Source organism: Cololabis saira, chromosome 13 (assembly GCF_033807715.1).
Source record: "Cololabis saira isolate AMF1-May2022 chromosome 13, fColSai1.1, whole genome shotgun sequence".
Lineage (NCBI taxonomy): Eukaryota > Metazoa > Chordata > Actinopteri > Beloniformes > Belonidae > Cololabis > Cololabis saira.
The window spans coordinates 21,158,582-21,177,180 of NC_084599.1; the positions used below are offsets into that span (position 1 = coordinate 21,158,582).

General features: G+C 39.1%; 1 protein-coding gene across 1 annotated transcript in view; it reads right to left on the minus strand.

Annotated features, from left to right (window-relative positions):
* The window catches only part of faf1 (Fas (TNFRSF6) associated factor 1), a 69,909-nt gene that overhangs the window by 6,165 nt on the left and 45,145 nt on the right, over positions 1-18,599 (minus strand). Inside the window, exons 13-18 of the mRNA XM_061738243.1 lie at positions 16,439-16,593; positions 11,165-11,301; positions 10,980-11,068; positions 7,232-7,312; positions 6,900-6,977; positions 1,588-1,800 (exon numbers count right to left, since the gene is read on the minus strand). Of these exons, the coding sequence (XP_061594227.1) occupies positions 1,588-1,800; positions 6,900-6,977; positions 7,232-7,312; positions 10,980-11,068; positions 11,165-11,301; positions 16,439-16,593 (753 nt within the window). The remainder of the gene's footprint in view (positions 1-1,587; positions 1,801-6,899; positions 6,978-7,231; positions 7,313-10,979; positions 11,069-11,164; positions 11,302-16,438; positions 16,594-18,599) is intronic.

Here is an 18,599-nt window from a genome sequence, read left to right on the forward strand (position 1 = left end):
GGAAATGAGAAGAAAGAGAGGAGGAGGGTAACGATAAAAAGCCACTGGAAACTAAAAACGGGAGAAAAGTTTAAACAGTTGTGCAGTATTACAAATGCAATAGTGGTCTATCCTCTATCCTCCGATCCTGGCAGAGCAACAGCGAGAGCGTCTGGACGGGATGGAAGCTTTCAACGCTCTCTCTTATTTAATTACAACTCAGAGCTGCAGGATTAAACGGGGGCCTGTGTTCACAGCCTCATACTGGCTCTACCGCTGTGCCGCTTCCCTCCTCTCTTTCCACAAATCTCCAGCCTCGCTTTTTCCTGAAATTATCTCCCATCTTCTACTTTTTAATTTCTTCACCACTTGTCTTCGCTTCAGACTGTTTCTCCGATTAAATCCTGTTTTTGTTCAAGCTTTTGTCTCCTCTGCTCTTGTTCTCCCATAGTTCTGCAGTCAGCATCCTCCACGGGCTCCTCTTCCACACTAATCTGCCCATCCTGTTTTTGCTGGAATTTCATCTGCGATGCAGACACATCTTTATCTCTGTCTCAAACACATGTTTACTCTTGATTATAAAAGAGACAACTGTGAATCCTTTAAGTGACAAAGTTGTGAGCAGGACATGTGTTTACTTGAAAATATTTATGCATGTGTCGAAGAGTGTGATTGTGACGAGATGGAGTGTGAGCTACTTGTTAATGTGTGTGTGTTACTTTGAAATGGTTGTGCCCCAGCGGTCTCCACAGATTGCAATGGCACACTGCCTGGGCAAGCCTACACACACGCGCGTTTATACAACCACCTCGACTTCACACACACTCCTGTCTTGATTAATGGAAATCCAGCAGCATTGCTAATTGAAGCCGTAGTTAGAAGTGCTCATTAGCTTGCTACCACATATCGTGGCGAACAAACCCTCTAATGACTAGTTGTAGCTGGCGGAGCTGCAGCATCAACACAACGGCCATAGAGGATTCCATAGTTAGTGCTGACAACTGTATCCTCACAGCCAAAGTGTACTGCATCCACAACGGACTGATACTAATTAATATTCAATGAATAATACGCGCGGGCAGGTGGATGGATAAACAGACAGCTTAACTTTCCTCATCACAGGTGCAAGTAAACAAAGGCAGCGAAGCTGCAGCACTGTGGCACAACAAAAACAACGAAGCCAAGATCCAGCAATTACGGGAGAAAAAAAGCAAGGAAAAAAAAAACAATTTCAGTCACAACACTATTCATACATCCTCAAATAATAATTATTTACTTAAACTGCTTTGAGTACAAGGGCTATTTATTTATTTATTTACTTTTAACTGCCACTGTTATTAGTATGAAAAGGATCACATATGGTGCACATATGAGAGCGAATATTGATGTGAAACTGTCTTTTGTTCCATTTTGTTTTTATTCCGTTTAAATTCAAATGAAAACTGAACATTTTTGAGAGAGATGTGCATGCACATGCAGCAGCAGAAAGATTTGATCTGAAAGGGTTTGGAATTGATGCTTATCTGTTTTTTTCTGTACTGTGTGCATAAAATCAATTCTGAACATTTTTTTTCCCTGTGTTGTTTAGAGAATAGGTTTACCACTCACATTTCTACGAGGGAAGGTGGTGAGGAGCTTGAATTCTTCAAAGGGGTATCCCTTGGAGGCCACGAAGTCAAAGAGGACCTGGAGCTTACAGCTGCCCAGGAAACGCCTCTCCAGAAACTCGCCACTCGGTGTGCGGATTCTCAGTTTGCTGATTTGCTCTCCCGCCTCACCGGGCTCTGGAGGTAAAGCCTGCTCCAGTGACAAGCGGATTGCCTGAAAAATAGTACAAAAGAGTACATCAATAATTTTGGAGACATTTTTGACATAAAGCAAAGACATTTGCATACAGGTGTGTGTGGCTCTGCTGTCCTAAATGGTACAACAATTTCATCCTTTTGGATTTGAAATCAGCAAAAAAAATTTAGTGGCATTTAAATCAAGAATATTCTGTTTATCAGTATATAATGAATCTTACAGCCTGTGCAGCATGCAACAGAACCTTTCTTTACACAATCAGTTATGAAAATTACAGAAACATCAAATTATGTGAAAACAACATAAAAAGATTCACGCAGAAAAACTACGCGAGAGTCAGCAACACTGGTAGTTACACAGATGACAAAAGATGGAAAAAAGCCAAGAAGTTGCGTCTTATTGCAGCACTTCAGATTCACATTAATTAAACTATTCTCCTGTCCTAAGAATGTTATTAAATTAGTTGCCTTGTTGTGTCACACCCGGTTCCCTAAAGCCTGAAGTAGCGTGCACAAGGTTACCAAGTAGCAAATCAGCATGTTAAAAAGAGCTAAGTGTCAACTTCTTGCATTCTCTTTTGCCATTTGATTTTATTTAAATATGCCAATGTCTACTAGAGATGGTGAAAGACTTTTGTGAGATAGCGTATTTTAGAGAAAGCAAAACGTGATATTCCTGTCTTGACACAGAATGCCGGTGGCTTATCATGCAACAAGACAAACATCAACTGTCATCTTTCACAGCCACGCTTCTCAATTCTCCAGAGTTACAAAAACCGTGCTTCAGCTGCTCCCATGAGCCTTCCACTTCTCTCTGCTCCTGCCCCTCACCTCCTCCTCCCCCTCCTTGTTGTTCCTGTTTGGCCAGCCGGGGAGCATATGCTGTGACAACACGCCCCGGCTTTATTTACACACCATAATGCAATTATATTTCATAAGAGTGTACAACAGTAGCTCATTAGCAGCTTCTGGTGTTGGGTGGGCAGGGTAGGGCGCGTGCCGCTCCGCCATCAGCTCCCCCAGGTATACGAGCTGATGCTGACTGAGTTAAAGGGGCCCCGGGGGACAAACACACACACACACACATATAACAGGCAGGAGTGTGCATGATGTTGGGAGTACAAATGCAAAGAGTCAACCACAGACACAAGCATAAACAACCACTCAAGTGAGAGGTAGCGTCCCCAAAGAAACCACAGGACACACATCTGGTTGAGCCTCGGGCCTGGGCAGCTCCGCACAAATAATCAGGAGCATCTCTCCATCCATTCATCTGCCTCCGCACCTCCACTCGGCTAACCACAGAGAGCAAACACATGATGAGAAAAGGAAGAGGAGCACCTGACAGCCACACAACTGTATGCTAAGACCCCATGAAGGAGGTAAATAATGATGTCAGCCCATATACACCCTCCAACCCCACCCCCAATTCACAGGCTCCTATTTTCATCTCCCTTTTCTTTGCACAAAGGGACAAACTCACAGCAAAAGCATTCCCACTAGCTTTGTCCTCTCTCTGATGGCAAATGGGGTTTTCGTGGTGTCTGAGGTTCATCTAATACACAGTCACCGCCTCATAAGACTCAACTGAATACTGTAAACAAGCTAAATTCCCAATAGCCAATTACAACAACTTGTATTGCTGGGTAACAATGTTGGAGGGTTAAAATACATTTTAAAAAGTTGTTCATATTAAAGCAGAACAATGAATCAAGAAACATTTTTCTGACAAACCCTTTTTTTCCGAACAGAAAGATAACTAGACCGGCTACAACATAAAGCAGCATAAAATAGATGTCACTCTCAACTGTTTGGAAGAAAAGCAGCAGCTGTTATATCAATTCTGAAATTCAGAGAAACTACTACCAGGTGAGCTTGAACTGGACACTGAATATCACTTTTAAGCAGTACAAAGGAGCTTTTATGTAAAAATCGCAATTTCAACTATACTGACAGAATACTGGATTATTTTTTTGGAAGCGTCATCTAGCTGACCCAGGCTCCCATCCCTCCTTTCAGCAAAAAACACCCAAATTTTTACAGCACTATGTCACACATCCACAACTAGCTCACAGAGCTACAGTGGACATCACCAAAGAGACTGAAAAAAATAACTACGATGAAAAAAAATAGAAAACAAGTGATAAAAGGGACTTACACCTGTAATCTGAGGTAAATGTGCCAAAGACCAAACTACCCAACTTAAAAGACAATCTATCTTTTCAAGACACATGCTATTTTTAGGGGAAAAAATAGCATGAGCACCAGATCTGGTCTTGTCTTAGTATGGAATTCTTTTTTTTCTTAAAAAAAAGAAAAAGAAAAATAATATTTTCCATGATTTAATGCCATAATGATAAAAAGACAGCAGCTTCTCTGTAAACTCAGAGGGAAGCCCTGGGTGAGACAATCTGTCTGTGTTAAAAAGTATTTTGGATAAGTAAAGGCAAGTTTTTTTCTATAGCACAATTCAAAAAACAAGGTGATTCCAAGTGCTTTACAGAGAGATTTAAACATCACATGGTAGAAATAAAAAGCATAATTTAAAATGTAAACAAAAAGGAAATAATTTAGAACAATAGATAGAATCAGATCAAATCAGTAGTTAAAATATGATTCAGTTTTGAGACTCAAGCCTAAAAGTATCAGTGCAGATTTGGAGCTTCATTCAAATGCAGTTGAGAACAGGTGTGTCTTCAACCTGGACTTAAATACAGTGTTTCAGCTGATCTGAGGCTTTTTGGGAGTTTGTCCCAGAAATGTGGAGCCTAGAAGCTGAATGCAGCTTCTCCATGTCTGGTTCTGACTCTGGGAACTGATAGAAAAACCAGATCCAGATGACCTGAGGGGTCTGGGAGGTTCATACTGGGTCAGCTTTATAGACCAGCATCAGACCTCAGAACTGGACTGGTGTGGTCTACATTTTTGGTCTTAGTGAGGACTCGCTACAGAGTTCTGAATGAGCTGCAGTTGTCTAAATTACTTTTTAAGTGGACCTGTAAAGATGCTGTTACATTAATTAAGCCTACTAAAGATGAATGCATGGACCAGTTGTATGTAAAGTAAAAATGAATGTAAAATTAGGAATTTTACTGTCTAAGCATTTTTTTTTATTACATTTTTCAAGTGTTTGAAGAAGGTGTGACAGGTGAAATGTATAAACACCTTAACAAAAAAGGGATTGTGCATAGCGTGCTGGAGAAATCCTCATCTCTCTGAGAAATGTGGCCTCTTGATGGCCCCTTCCTTAGAAAAATCCTAGATCCGCTACCAGCAAGACTGCAAACGAAGTCAATTACGCTGCAACATTCACCTGCACCAGCCAAGACTGTTTCAAACTCAGTGGAAGGTGTGTTTAAAACTTTAAAACAATTTGCAAGGTTTTCAGCTCAGTCATGGCTGTGGGTGTTTTTGTTTTTTTCTTAACTTGCTCTACATTTTCATCTACTTTTTGCCTGTTACCTTCATCTTTCTGCATCTCTAAAGCTCCCTGACACTGCTAAGACATTATGTTTAAAGGTCCAATTGTAATCAGTACAATCCCGTTGCTCCCTACAAAGATACTAGATACTACAAACGAACAATTTGAGAGCTTTAATCTTTGTCTTTTATTGTAAGTGTTTGTAACTGACCTTTTGTTTTGTTTAATGATGCAAAAATATATACATTTAAAAAAAAGGTTTAAGGGCAACACTTTGACCTGGACGGAGGAAACGTGTTTAAACTACATCAGGTAAAAAGTTGACTGTATGTATACACAGATTTGGTTAGCGGACTACATTGATATAAATCAAGACAGCTCGGTTTGAGTCTCCTTTGTTGTTATGTTTAACTTAAGCAACAAATCATCCGAGTGAGCCGGGTCACCCAATACCTCCGCCTGCCCTCGGGCCCTTTGCTGTTGAGCAAACAACAATCAGCCAGGACTACACTGTATTACTCTGCTCTGCACAACAACATTGGTGCTATCCTTGCAGACAATTATTGTTTTCCTACATGCGTGACATTGTGTCTGCCTGTGTGTTTGCCCCCTTTTCAAAGACAATAATTGTTTTCAAGTGAATATGTATGTTTGCTTAGATCATACGCATGTTTGTCCAAAGTCCCATGTACATGATTTCCAGCCGTCTTTTGTTAACTTTAGTTTGAATATGAGGTTGTGTGTTTTACCAGTAGAAAGCAGTTAAACAGAACAATGACTGTGTATGGAAGGTGACATTAACAAGCACCAGATGTAATTAAGATATTTCATTCTTCTGAAACGGTTATTTGCTTGAGGGCAACGTGCAGGCTTCACTGACTGGCAGGTTTTACCTAAACCACAATCTAATTGAGTTTTTACAGTGAAGGGACAGCAAGACAAAAATATCATGAAAAAATAAATAAATCAGACAATCATTGCGTGCTGGCGAAACATATTACTATTTAGCTTAGTATTGGTAATGATGGAGCACTTATTTGACTACCGTATTTTCCGCACTATAAGGTGCACCTAAAAGCCTTCAATTTTTTCAAAAGCTGACCATGCGCCTTATAATCCGGTGCGCCTTATATATGGATCAATATTGAGCCGAAACAGGTCTCGCAACTACGGTAAGCAGCCGCCAGGCTGAACTACTTTCCTTAAACTTTTCTTACATTTCCAGCCTTGCTGGGGTTGAAAGTCGCAACGAATGGATGGCGTTTTGGCGGGTATACCGGCTTTCGCGAGTATGACGTTTATTTTGAGCGACGAAAAACAAAAAAAATATTTATTCTAATATGTCAAGATCACAATAATCTTCGATCTTAGAACTAAAATATTAAAGAACTAACACAAATAAAATACACTTCAATTAAATACTTAGTTTTTTTTTTTGTAATTTATTTTCCCAAGCCACTCGGAGCCGCAGTATAAGGATTACACCAAGGGTTGCCGACCCTTGGTGTAATGGATGCATAACGTAACCCCAGCCTCTACTGTAGGGCCTTATAATGCGGTGCGCCTTATAAATGGAAAACGTTTTAAAATACATAATTCATTGAAGGTGCGCCTTATAATGCGGTGTACCTTATAGTGTGGAAAATACGGTAGTTTTAATGACGTCAATGTAAAGTTGATGTGACTTTTAATCTTACCTCCTTCTCCTCCTCCTGCTCTTTTCTCATCTGCTCCAGGCGTACCTGTTCAGCCTCTTCTCTTTCTTGTGCTTCTCTCTGAGAAAGGTGGAATTTAGTTTGTATAAGTAGCTGGCAGGGTCCAATGCTATGTGATCACCACATTAGGTCCTATTGTCTACTAAATAAGTGTTATTTTGGAGTTTAAGTCTTTAATGTAGCAATCAAAATCACATTACAATTCTTAGAACATCAAAATAAACTGAACACACTGCAACACAGTAAAGTCACTTTAAATTTGAAAGGGTTCATGATTCCAGATTAGTGAGGAAAGAATCTTATTTTGACAGTACCTTCTTACGGTCAGCCTCTAGAGACAAACGATAGGCCTCATCCTGCTCTCTCTTCACCATCTCTCTAGCCTCGCGCTCGTCCTGGATTGAAAAGATTGGAAAGAAATCGGGGCCCACTTAATAAACAATACAATAAAGGATACACAAGAACAAAACATCTAAGCTGAGGTGCCGGTTATAGATCCCAGGAAAGAACGATGCAAAGGAAAATGCAGCATGTCAAGTGTGGTAACCTACAAACATCAGGTATGAAAGAGTAGCAATAGAGGGAATTCAATGTGACTGGGATGTCATTTAGCAAACCCTGAGCCTCTTTTATGTTTCCTCATCTCAGTTTCACCCTCCCTTTTTCTTTCATTCATTCTGTCTCTCTCTTCCTGTTTGTACAGAGGGAAGGGGACAGATGGCTTTTATCTTTCTACCTGCTGTGGCTACAAAGTGTTTTATAAAGACTGGGCCTAAATATGAGTGTCCATTGTGCTAACATTGCATAGGCATTGGTTTTCTATTTTCTGAAGGCCCATGCTGGGTTCTACCCCGGATATGGCAAAGAAAGCTTATTGTTACGATCAGAGGGCTACTATGCAACCAGGCAGTGGCAAAGCAAAATGACAGTGTGTATTGTTGTATTAAAATGGAAAATGCAAAGATACATTTGTGCTTTTGGCCCACATAATAGAGACATGCTGAAAGTAAACTGTAAAAGAATAGTAGAGGCACAAAAACTTCAAAAGTGGCTACTGTCAAAAGATTCTTCTGAGGTTATGAGTCACGCAAACAAGTCACAGAGCAATTCATGAATAATACTCACTTCAGGTCTCGCTTTTTTCAAAACAAAATATCCTAATGCGCAGAAGCACAAAGAAAAATATTTTCACATGTATCTCCTCTAGCACCATGTGATTTTTAAGACTTAGTTTTGTAGGAAAAAAGAAACAGACTTTCCAAAACTAAAGCATGGCTACTGTTCAAGTTGGCGCAGCATTTACCGTCTTCTAGTGCTGATGATACACTGAGTTTGGAAAAGCAAGCTGTCACACATTAAATGTTTGCGAACAAATAATGAGAAAGTTAAATGGTTCTTTTTAATTTCCTTTTTAAGTCGGTGTCCAAGAGGCTCAAAGATAAATCCCCACTTCCCAAAAAAGATGGGATTCTGTGTAAGATGTCAACATATAAATTAAAAAATGCACTTCATTTAAACCCTACATATGACATGTTATTTGTTTGTTTTTTTATGAAAACACTGCACCTCATTTTTTTTCTTAATGGAGGGGGTAATCTTTGAGGGGCAACAATAATAATAATAATAATAATAATAATAATAATAAAGCATGTGAGAGATACAGGAAAACACTTGCCATTGTAAAGGTTCTTTCTGATAATGTCATTAACACTGCTATATTTATCAATATTCCAATTAAATTCTGAGGAAGGTTTACTATGCTAGGCAAATTAACATGTGGTGACAAATCATAAATGGTTCTGATAGGTGTCCAGTTCTGCTTGCAAGGTTTGAAAATCATCCTGATATATGAACAACTTGTGTCAACAGCTCATTTCAATAATGACCAAAAGCACTGCAAGACGTGCACACTTTTTACAAGTTAAATTCCAGGTCATATTCGGTTTACACCACTTAATTAAGAACAACATAGTTTGACAATTCATGACAGCAACTTTTATACATCCAAAGGCTAATTTTATATTCTGCAAAGGGAATTCCCATAGATAAAGAAGCAAGACGGCCAGGTGCAAAGATCACAGCGTAAACAGCTTTGAAAAAATTAACACTGGAATAAATGAAACTAGAGTGCTACTTCCTATTAATGTTGCACACTGCCCTGATGTTAGCGTGTTTGGTGGTCTTAAACTTCTTCCAATAGAAATTTCCTTTCCTGCATAAAATGTCAAATGACCTGAAAATGACCTAAATACCTGGAATGTTGATGCCGAGATAAACCACAAAAACCTGCAGTGAGTAGTCACTGGATTAGTAACTAGTAAACTAAAACACAGACAATCATAGGAATGAGTGTCAGCAAAGTTAGCTGAAGTCACAGCACGGCTGTCCAGATGCTCCAGCTCCAGACAGTCTCTGACAAACTGGAATGTCTGGGTTTGTAAGGCGTCTGTGCTCATGCCTGAGTTTCCCTTGGAAAAGTGAGAACAAGATATACAAGAAAGAAAACACCAATATAAAGAAAGGAGGAAACTCACTTGTACCCTAAAGCTGCTACAAGGATGAGATTAGCGAAGTAAAGGCTGAGGAGACGCAAAAGGTGTTGTCATTTACAAGAAATGAATAAGTCCTGAGGTTAATGACACCATTAATTAAATACTGCATTTTGCTGACATAATACTGATTTATTTCCTACTAGCAGGCCATTCCTGGATAATTACTGCACTTTTATATCTTTTGAAACAGCTTTACTAATTTTTATTTTTTTAAACAACACAAATCTCTTATTTTTCGTCTGAATGCAACTCAGTTGTTGCAGAACTAATTCATTACTCTGTGTAAAGATTGTAAAAAGAAGATTAAACATTAAAAAAATAAAATCACGTTGGAGGAATATACAATACACAGGATTAAATCAAATACTCATATACTAGAAATAAGCGTTGAATGCAAGTAATTTGGCTGCAAATTAAATGTGTGTATAGCATCAAGTGTCTAAAGCTGCCAGATAGTGAAAACTGGCATCAAACCTTTACTAAAATGTCATTAACATATTCTGATTTTATGTAAATTATGCCTCATTTTTGCAAATCTCCGGTCCACAGTTTATGTGTGCAAGACAACATTTAATATCTAAGTACTTTTAGTTATATGTTAATAGAATAAACAAAAATCATGACATTCAAGGAAAACCTGCTCAGTTATCAAATACAAAAAGTATCCTTTTGACACCGCCTCTAAGCTTTTGTTTTGGCACAGACACTAAAAACAATCCTGATACTCAGAATGAGCCGACAACAGGCTTAATGTACATCCTCTGAATAGCTCTAGTTATATTCTGTCAGTTATGATTACTTGAAGAGCCACCAAGAGTGACAAATGCACAACGAAGCAAGTAGATTATACTATTAATAACAACAGTGAGAAAACAGATGCCATTCAGTAGTCAGAACTCACCTGAACAAGGTTAACCATGTGTGCATGCGTGTGTGCGGTTGTGTGAGAGAGAGGAAGAGATGGGCGGAAGAAAGTGAGCAAGAGAATGGCAGATAGCTGAATCAAAACCCTGCAGTAGTAGATTTATAAATAATGATAAAAATACAACGATATGCGAGTCGGTTGGCAAATATGATTAGGCAGCTGGAAATATACTTGGGTTGCCACCAAGCTATTAAAATTGTGAGGAACACTGCTATAAAGGCCTTATAGACAACAAATTGGTTAAGTAGTCATAATTTAATATGAGCCTTCTGATTTTTCCCAACACTGCACATCTTCTCTTGAGCAGAAAGTAAAAGACTCAGCTCAGTCGCTCCACTAAACCCACATGGACAGATCACTAACTAACCACCAGGATGGTTTGAGCCGAGTTTTTGAATAGGGTACTAAATGATAATAAATAGATTGATCTCTTTCCTCAGGCCACAGCAGGTACTGTACTTGAAATAAAGACTGAAAAATCAGAGGGTGCCAAAATATAAAGCTTTCTTTGCACCTTTAAAATTCAAAAATTGATGTTTGTGCATCCTTCCATACTTAAGCTTCGTGATTTTGCACAAACCGCACCTCGTCTTTGATGTCCTCTTGTTGTTGTGCTGTGAAGATCTCCATGGCTCCCATTAACCTCATCATCAGCTCGTCCACTGTCGTATTGCCTTTGAAAATACATGAACATGTCAAAATCCACAGTGCATGGTTTCCTACATTAGTTACAAAATGAAAATGTTTATCAAAAATAAAACAATAATTACCTTGAATAACATTTAGAACTTCATTGGATGTGCGTTTGCCCATAACTATAAGGAGCAGGGGGAACTGGTCTGTCTTATACGTTCGTATAGTCTGTGTCACCACGCTGCCAAAGTGCCTTGTACACATGGTAAGTAGTCTGGAAGATAAAGAAAAAGATTTAATTCTTTTTTTCCCCCCTCAAATCTATTCGATTTTCACACACGTGATTGTTTTTCTAGAAAAATGAAAATCCTTTTCAATTTGAAATAATGCATAAGCCGTAAACAAGACACACATAAGCATTTTCTGTTCAAAAGTGTGCACACACATATTTTCACAACAAAGGAAGGCACACTTTATTCAGACCCCAGCACAGAAGAGAAATACACATAACCAAGTCATGGCATTAAGGACTTTAAAACCAATTCTGCATTTTCTTATTCCATCAGAATGACATGCTATCTGAATTGGAACCGCAGATGAATTAGTATTCTTCACCAGACACCCAGAATTGATAGGGCAAGAGAGGATTTCTTATTCCATTACAAAGACAGAACTTTTTAAATTAACATTTCAGAGAGGGAAAAGGGTAGCAGGCAGCCAGGGCCTCACCGAGCTCCCTGTAAATGTCATAATATTAATGAATTGCTATAGACTGAATGCAAATATAGATTAGCTTTTTCTCCAGCCTTTTAATAAGATCTACTTTAATAACTGGGTGGTAAATCGAGAAGTAATGGAATGGATGGAGGGACAGCAGGTCAGAGAAAGAAGACAGAAAGGGAGCTGACAGAGAGGGGGTGTTACTTATTAAAATATGAATTCAAAGCTATGGAAGCTATATGCAGAACTTTTAAACTGTGAAATCGAGTACAGGAGCTCACCGGGGTAATAACAATAACATACTGTAGTACAAACTTAGAATATGGATGCAACAATAAATGAGCCCTGAAAGTTCAGCTTTTGGTTGTGATCGAGAGAAAAGTTTTCCAAATGTTGAACTTTGAGTGACCCTCAATTTGCAAAAAGTAAAAAAGTGGGTACCGTTAATCTTACTGATCATTTTAACCCAACATTTGTCTTTCCTCACCCTTCAGCTCTGTCAGAACGCAACTACTGCTCACAGGGTAACCTGCAATGAAAGACTAGAGAACAATGGACTCTGCTGTAAAAGGTAACCTAATCTTCAATCTCTATTTAAGTAAACGCCTTGGCTTTTTTTCTAAAAAAAAAAAAGTTTAAATAGTTTAAAATAGAAAATGTTAGTCCACTACAATAAAACTTATCACAACCAAACATATATGCCATGAATCCCACTGCGAGGTAGAATGCAACTAAAGCTGAAACACAGATATGAAGCACTTGTGAATCCACTTAAAAGTGCTGACACAGAACCAAAGGACAGGAGGAAAATGAGCTACTGGGAACTGAGATAAGCATTTCAGCAGTTTCATCCAGGCATATTATAACATGGTAAAGAATGCATTTGAAAACACACCAGACCCACTGCTTCAACAAAACAAAACCAAAAACCTGTAGGGGGAACTAAACGTGGAGAAAACACCTGCACGGAACTCGTAACTAATGTGTTTGAGACTCTGCTTCAGCGACTAATCTGACTGACAGCTTCTAATTTGTCATCCATCCAGTCTCAATTTTTCAGCGCAGACTCACACAGCTAAAATAGTTAATGTTTCCCTCACATGTCAGCTTGCATTTCTTCAAATCTAAGTGGCGCATTAAGATGGAGTTGACTGCTAGGACCTGCCGTTTGCTCCACTGAGCAGCTGATGAGTCAGGCTGGTACAGTAGCACTGCAGGGGGTATTTTTGTCAGCCACCTGTATGTGAGCAGTATGGGAACCGGATACTCCGATAGCTCACTGTGTCATGCACACTTTGTTTCAAAGAAAATGTGGACATGTTTGGATTTGAAAGTGACATTTTTTCCTCTCCATAAACCAGTTGTATTTTCAGATTGAATTATGTCAAGGGGAGATGTCAAGCGTACAGAACAAGCTTGCACATTGGTCTTGCTTTTAGGAATTAAGTCTGATTTGCACAGCAACAAACTAACTGGAAGTACAGGACAGCTATGGGTGATATATTTAGAAATACCATAAATAATCAACTTTTAATGTGTTTATTTACTAAGCTTATTCCAGCACCATCACAAACAGCAGTGGGACACCACAGGGTTGTGTGCTCAGCCCCCTCCTTAGCAACAGCTTCCCATACAGAAAAGAGGGTCAAAATCAGGAATGGCGAGCCTTGGTAAATAACAAAAGTTTCTCATGCTGGATCCTGGAAAATGGAAGCATGAAGACCATCATTCTATTGTCTTCAATGACAGGAGTATGGAGCTAGTTCAGAGCTTCTTAAACTTCTTTAAGTACACATCAGGCAGGACCAGAAAATTAACAAGTCAGCAATGACAACAGAAGGCCTTCAGATGCTCCACTTCCTGAGGAGACTCAAGGCAGCATAGCTACCACAAGTCAGTTCACTTCTACAAGAGCACCACAATCAGTTATCACACACTGCTTCACAGTGTGGTGCTCCATTGGCAGCATGCAGAAAAGAAATTACCTCCAACTCATCATAAAAAAACATGATAGTGGATCACTGGCACTAAACCTCCAACATTACAAGAAATCCATCACATTTGATGAAGATGCACAGCCAATAACATTAACAAAAACACAAACCATCCTGGACATAGATTCATCACCCCTCTGCCATCTGGAAAGCACTTCAGAGTCCTTCATGCCCGCATGAGCCAGATAAAGAATAGCTCGTACCCCACAGCCATCTGAATCTGCAGCAGGCACTCCTTTGAATTGGACTCAGAACAACTGAACTAATATTTTTACATGTACAATACATCTCTGCACTCTATGCACACTTTACCCACTGTGTATATATAGTATGTATTTACATTTTCTTGTGTACAGTGACAGCAAAGGTATCTTATATAATCCCCTTGTCAAATGAAAATATATATTGTCTGCACAATATATCATGTTTGTTTCCCACAAGTGACAAATGCACTGGAATCCAATCACCAGATCTGATTTTATGCATACTTAATCATTTAACAGGGATGCCTGTGAGACTAGCACATTCCAGTATCAGCAGGTTCATCATTTTCTCCCTCTCACACACGCATACACTCACACACACAATTAGGATACCTTTCTAACAGCCCGTGTGACTGATGCCAATCAGCAGTCACTTTGGATCAACCAGAGAGCGTGAGAATGCGGAGCAGCAGCGTATGTGTGAGCGAGTCAGTGTCCACAAGTGCATGCATGCGTTAGCAGCAAAGCTGCGACTAGCTGTGTGTGATGAAAAGCTCCAGATGTTGCCTCTCTTTTAATGTGCAATAAAAAGGCCCAGCTGGGGCAAAAAGCAAAGGAGGCCAGTAGGAGAGAAAGGAAAGTGGAATGAAGGAAGGAGGGAATTTCCTTAAAAGAAATAATAGAGGGGTGAGGTCAGGGTGTGAGTCTGGATTAAATGACTGCTACTAGAGGGCAGGCTTAACTCTGGAAGTTCAGGGGAGAAAGAGAAAACTGAGGTAAAGAAATAAACAGAACTAAACAGAAGAAATATATTTAAAAAAAATAGACAACAGGAGAAGGACTGACACATGAAATGCAGCATAAACATGATGTAGATGAGAAATGAGCTTTTTCAATGGCTACAATCTCCTGGAGGAGATCTGATTGTCTTTGTCACAAAAACAAACCTACTTTAAAATTAATTATCTGATAAGTAATATTAATTATAAGTGCTGGATCAAAGACATTAACAGGTGTTGCACAGATCGGTAAATTATCAAAATGAAGCACTGGAGCCATGCTTGGACTTTCAAGATAAATGGGAGATAGAGATGTTTGGACTCCAAGGGAGTCCTTCATCTCCCACTGACCCTCTATTCAGACAGCTTAGTCAAGATTGCCCAATCAGGGGTTCCACCATGCAAACACAACGCCTTTTGTTAGCATGCAACCTCCGAGCTTCAAAAAGAGAATGAAGCTGAAGAGAGAATGAGAAGACAGAGATACAGGGTGTGAGCAGTGGAGTGTGAGCTGAATACCAGCAATTAAGGACATGTCAAATGGATTTTAAAACGCTGTTCATGTGTTAAATAAGGTTCCGTACACACTAGCACTTTTAAATTATTTTTTAAATACTTCCTGTAAACACTGCACTGGCATGCTAAAATATTTAGCTCCGAGTATTTCAAGTCCAAGATTTTCCAACTCTATATAGAACTGTGAAAGGGGGGTAAAAAGGCAACACAGAGGAGTTGGATGCAGAACTGAAAAGATGAAAATCACATTAACTTTCTTTAAGGGAACAATGAAAGATAATGTGACACGAGGACTCCACACTGCTTCTCATTGCTCCCAAAGTCTTGTAGGACCCAATCAAGCTCTTCACGTTGTGCGATACATTTAATATCCTCTTTATTACAAACACATGAGTAGTAATGCAAACAGTCACTTCTTCTGGGCTGTAAGCCACATATTAATAGAACATAACGATTAAGCTGGACGTCGTTCTTAGATGTTCAATTGCTGCAATATAAAATGTAAATGGTTTACAAGTTTTGAACTAGACTATAAAGGTTTGCCCATCATTTTCACTAACTTCATCATGACCTCAACCTGATTTAGCTTCGTAAAAAAAAGAAGTCATGTGTTGCTGAATGGTCAGATATGGGTACCAATGTATAGTATATGTTCACATTTGTTATTGTAAAATAAGTATTGAGCTTAATAAGCTCTGCAAAACCTACCAAACCACTCGAAGTTCGTAAGCTGCAGTGATTACAGTTTTAACAAACAAGCTCCCACGATAACGGGGAGTGTCTTTACTGCAGAGCACGAAATTACCAGTACAACACAAACTACAACTGACGTGCAGCACGTAGTTTCATCCAAACTTGTTGGTGCCATCTCAACAATGATTCAAAAATGTGTCCACGCCAGTATTTTGAGGTAACCCTGTTTTACTTAATATTAAAATAACTTAGTGGAAGGAAAAGTTGACAACACATTTTTATTTAGTCAGAATTTCATTAGATTGGGATTATGGTTATTTTAATAGCCCAGCTTGTTTGAGTTAAGAAATAGTTTTATTTATCAGATTATATCAAAATCATATAATCTAATCATTAAAAAGGAGAATGCATTGATCTAACCTATGTCATCAATCATTATAAAAACACAGTATGAGGGGAAACACTATAGCTGTAAGGAACCTAAAATAACCCCACTGCTCCCGTACCTGGCTTTGTTAGCTTCTTTAGTGACGTCCCAGGCCCATGTGATGAAGTTCTGGCTCAGGTATGAGACAATGGAGTCAGCACACATCATTTGGGAGCAGAAGACGTTGCTGAGGACACTGTCATCGTTGTGGAGGTAGATAGCCAGCAGCTTTCTCTGAGGAATAAATCAAAACTTGACCGTTGGAAGCAGAGGAAAAACAAGCTCATTGGGCTACTGCAGCCAATTTTCTTTTCTTTTTAAGATAATTGAAACACGAGTCATTTTTACATCAAGAAAAACAGCAAAGTTTTGGTTTAATTTGCAGAAAAGCTTGAAAATCACATGTTTGATGATTTGGTTAACACAAAAACTGATGATGTCCCACTGAAATGACAAAATGAGATTCTAAAAAAAATAAAAATCACAGCTCCAGTTGTGTGACATCTTTTACCCGTGTGTGGGTGCTTCATTGCCGTGGACACACTTGAAAATAAAATAACGTGACAGATATCTGGGGAAGAGCTCACATGATGTCTTCAGACTACAGCAAGGGCACAACTTACAAAAAAATCCAGACCAAATACCAAACAAAATCAAATGGAGAGCGGTGTAAATAAAATTCGTTTAGAGGCAAAAGAGATATGGCGAAAACAAAACAGACAAATCACTCTATTTATTTTATACCAAATGCCAGCAGCCTGCTCAGGTTAGTAGCTGCAAGGCCAGACAATATTGACGAAGCTCCAAATCCAAGGATATTGACACCATCATATAAGCCTGCTAGATTTCTCTTACAGACAGTCTAATTAAAAAGCAAACAAAACCACAAGCGTAAAAGGTTTCAGGGGACAATGTAGGAAATAATGCCCTTTAAATTACATGTCACTTCTCTTGCCATAAAAGAACAAACAATAAAAATTGTCAGTCTCTGCTTGGTCTGTTTTAACCATGACTGACGAGGGTGTTAAGGAGTCCGTTTCTCAGGAACAGTGATCTAGGCTACGTGCGCCAAAAAGCAAAAAAATCTACACAGGGCATAAAATCTGAGGGGAATTGAAAGAAGAAGTTGGTCTATACTGTGGCCTGTGTAGAATAGGAATGGGAGAGCACTGCTGTGTTTGCTCAACGATTAGTGCTTTAGAATAATCTCCAGGGCTCCTAGAGAGAAGGAGCGGGGGACTCATTCACTGGGCCGATTCAACAGCCTGAAAAGATTAAACACTCATGCTGAGAAGACAAGCAAATTCAGTCTTGAGGGAGGAATGAGTGTGAGGATAGAGGGAGTTTTACAACAGCAAAAAAACAAGGAAAAAAAAAAACCCTGATACACACTTGAACATTGCCGTCGCAACACACATGCACAAACTTAACTCTGAATCCACAAGCGAAGGATTTATACTCACACATGCATGCTCAATTAGAGCAAGTGTAAAGACCAATCAAAGTAGGCATTTTGGCCAACTGAACTCCTTCATCTTAGTTAAACTGTCCATACCCCTCTGTTCTCTCGCCGCTTTCAAGTGAGATCTTTTGTACTGCCCGTCTTAGCAGGGAGGAGCAAATCCCTCTGTTCAGCTAAATTACTAGGTCTAACCTGAGCTAGATAGTGACCCCATAGCCTTTCCTCACACCTGTTCACCTAAATCTACGCTTGCTTTGTCTAAGCAAGAAACGAAAGAGTTCACAGAGCTGAGCAGCGATTGCACCTGAGCCTGTGTGTAAAACCAAAACATACAGAGTCTGTGTTGGTGCCATTTCAAATCATGAACATTTCAGTTTACAATGACGACATTTTTCTATTAAAAAACACATTTTTACTTTGAAATAATTTATTTGTTCTGTGATGAAACGAGTATCTGTTGTAAACACGATATTGATTGGCTTCAACTTTGGCCAAGCACAACTAGGAGAGTGAATCATAAAGCACACAATGTTTGTCTGTTTGAATAAAAGGGACATGTTTGGACTCAAATATCAGTACATAAATCCATTAATCTTCTTTTGGATCATGGCGGTTCTTTGAATGAAATCGCCTTTTTAGAGTCTAAAATCTGTGCTTAATATTGAACCAATACTGGAAAAAGGTGCAGCTTACACTGATGGTCCCCCGAGACAACACTTAGAATCAATGATAAGAACCACTTAATATAAACTCAACTCGCCATCTGTTGCAATTTCTC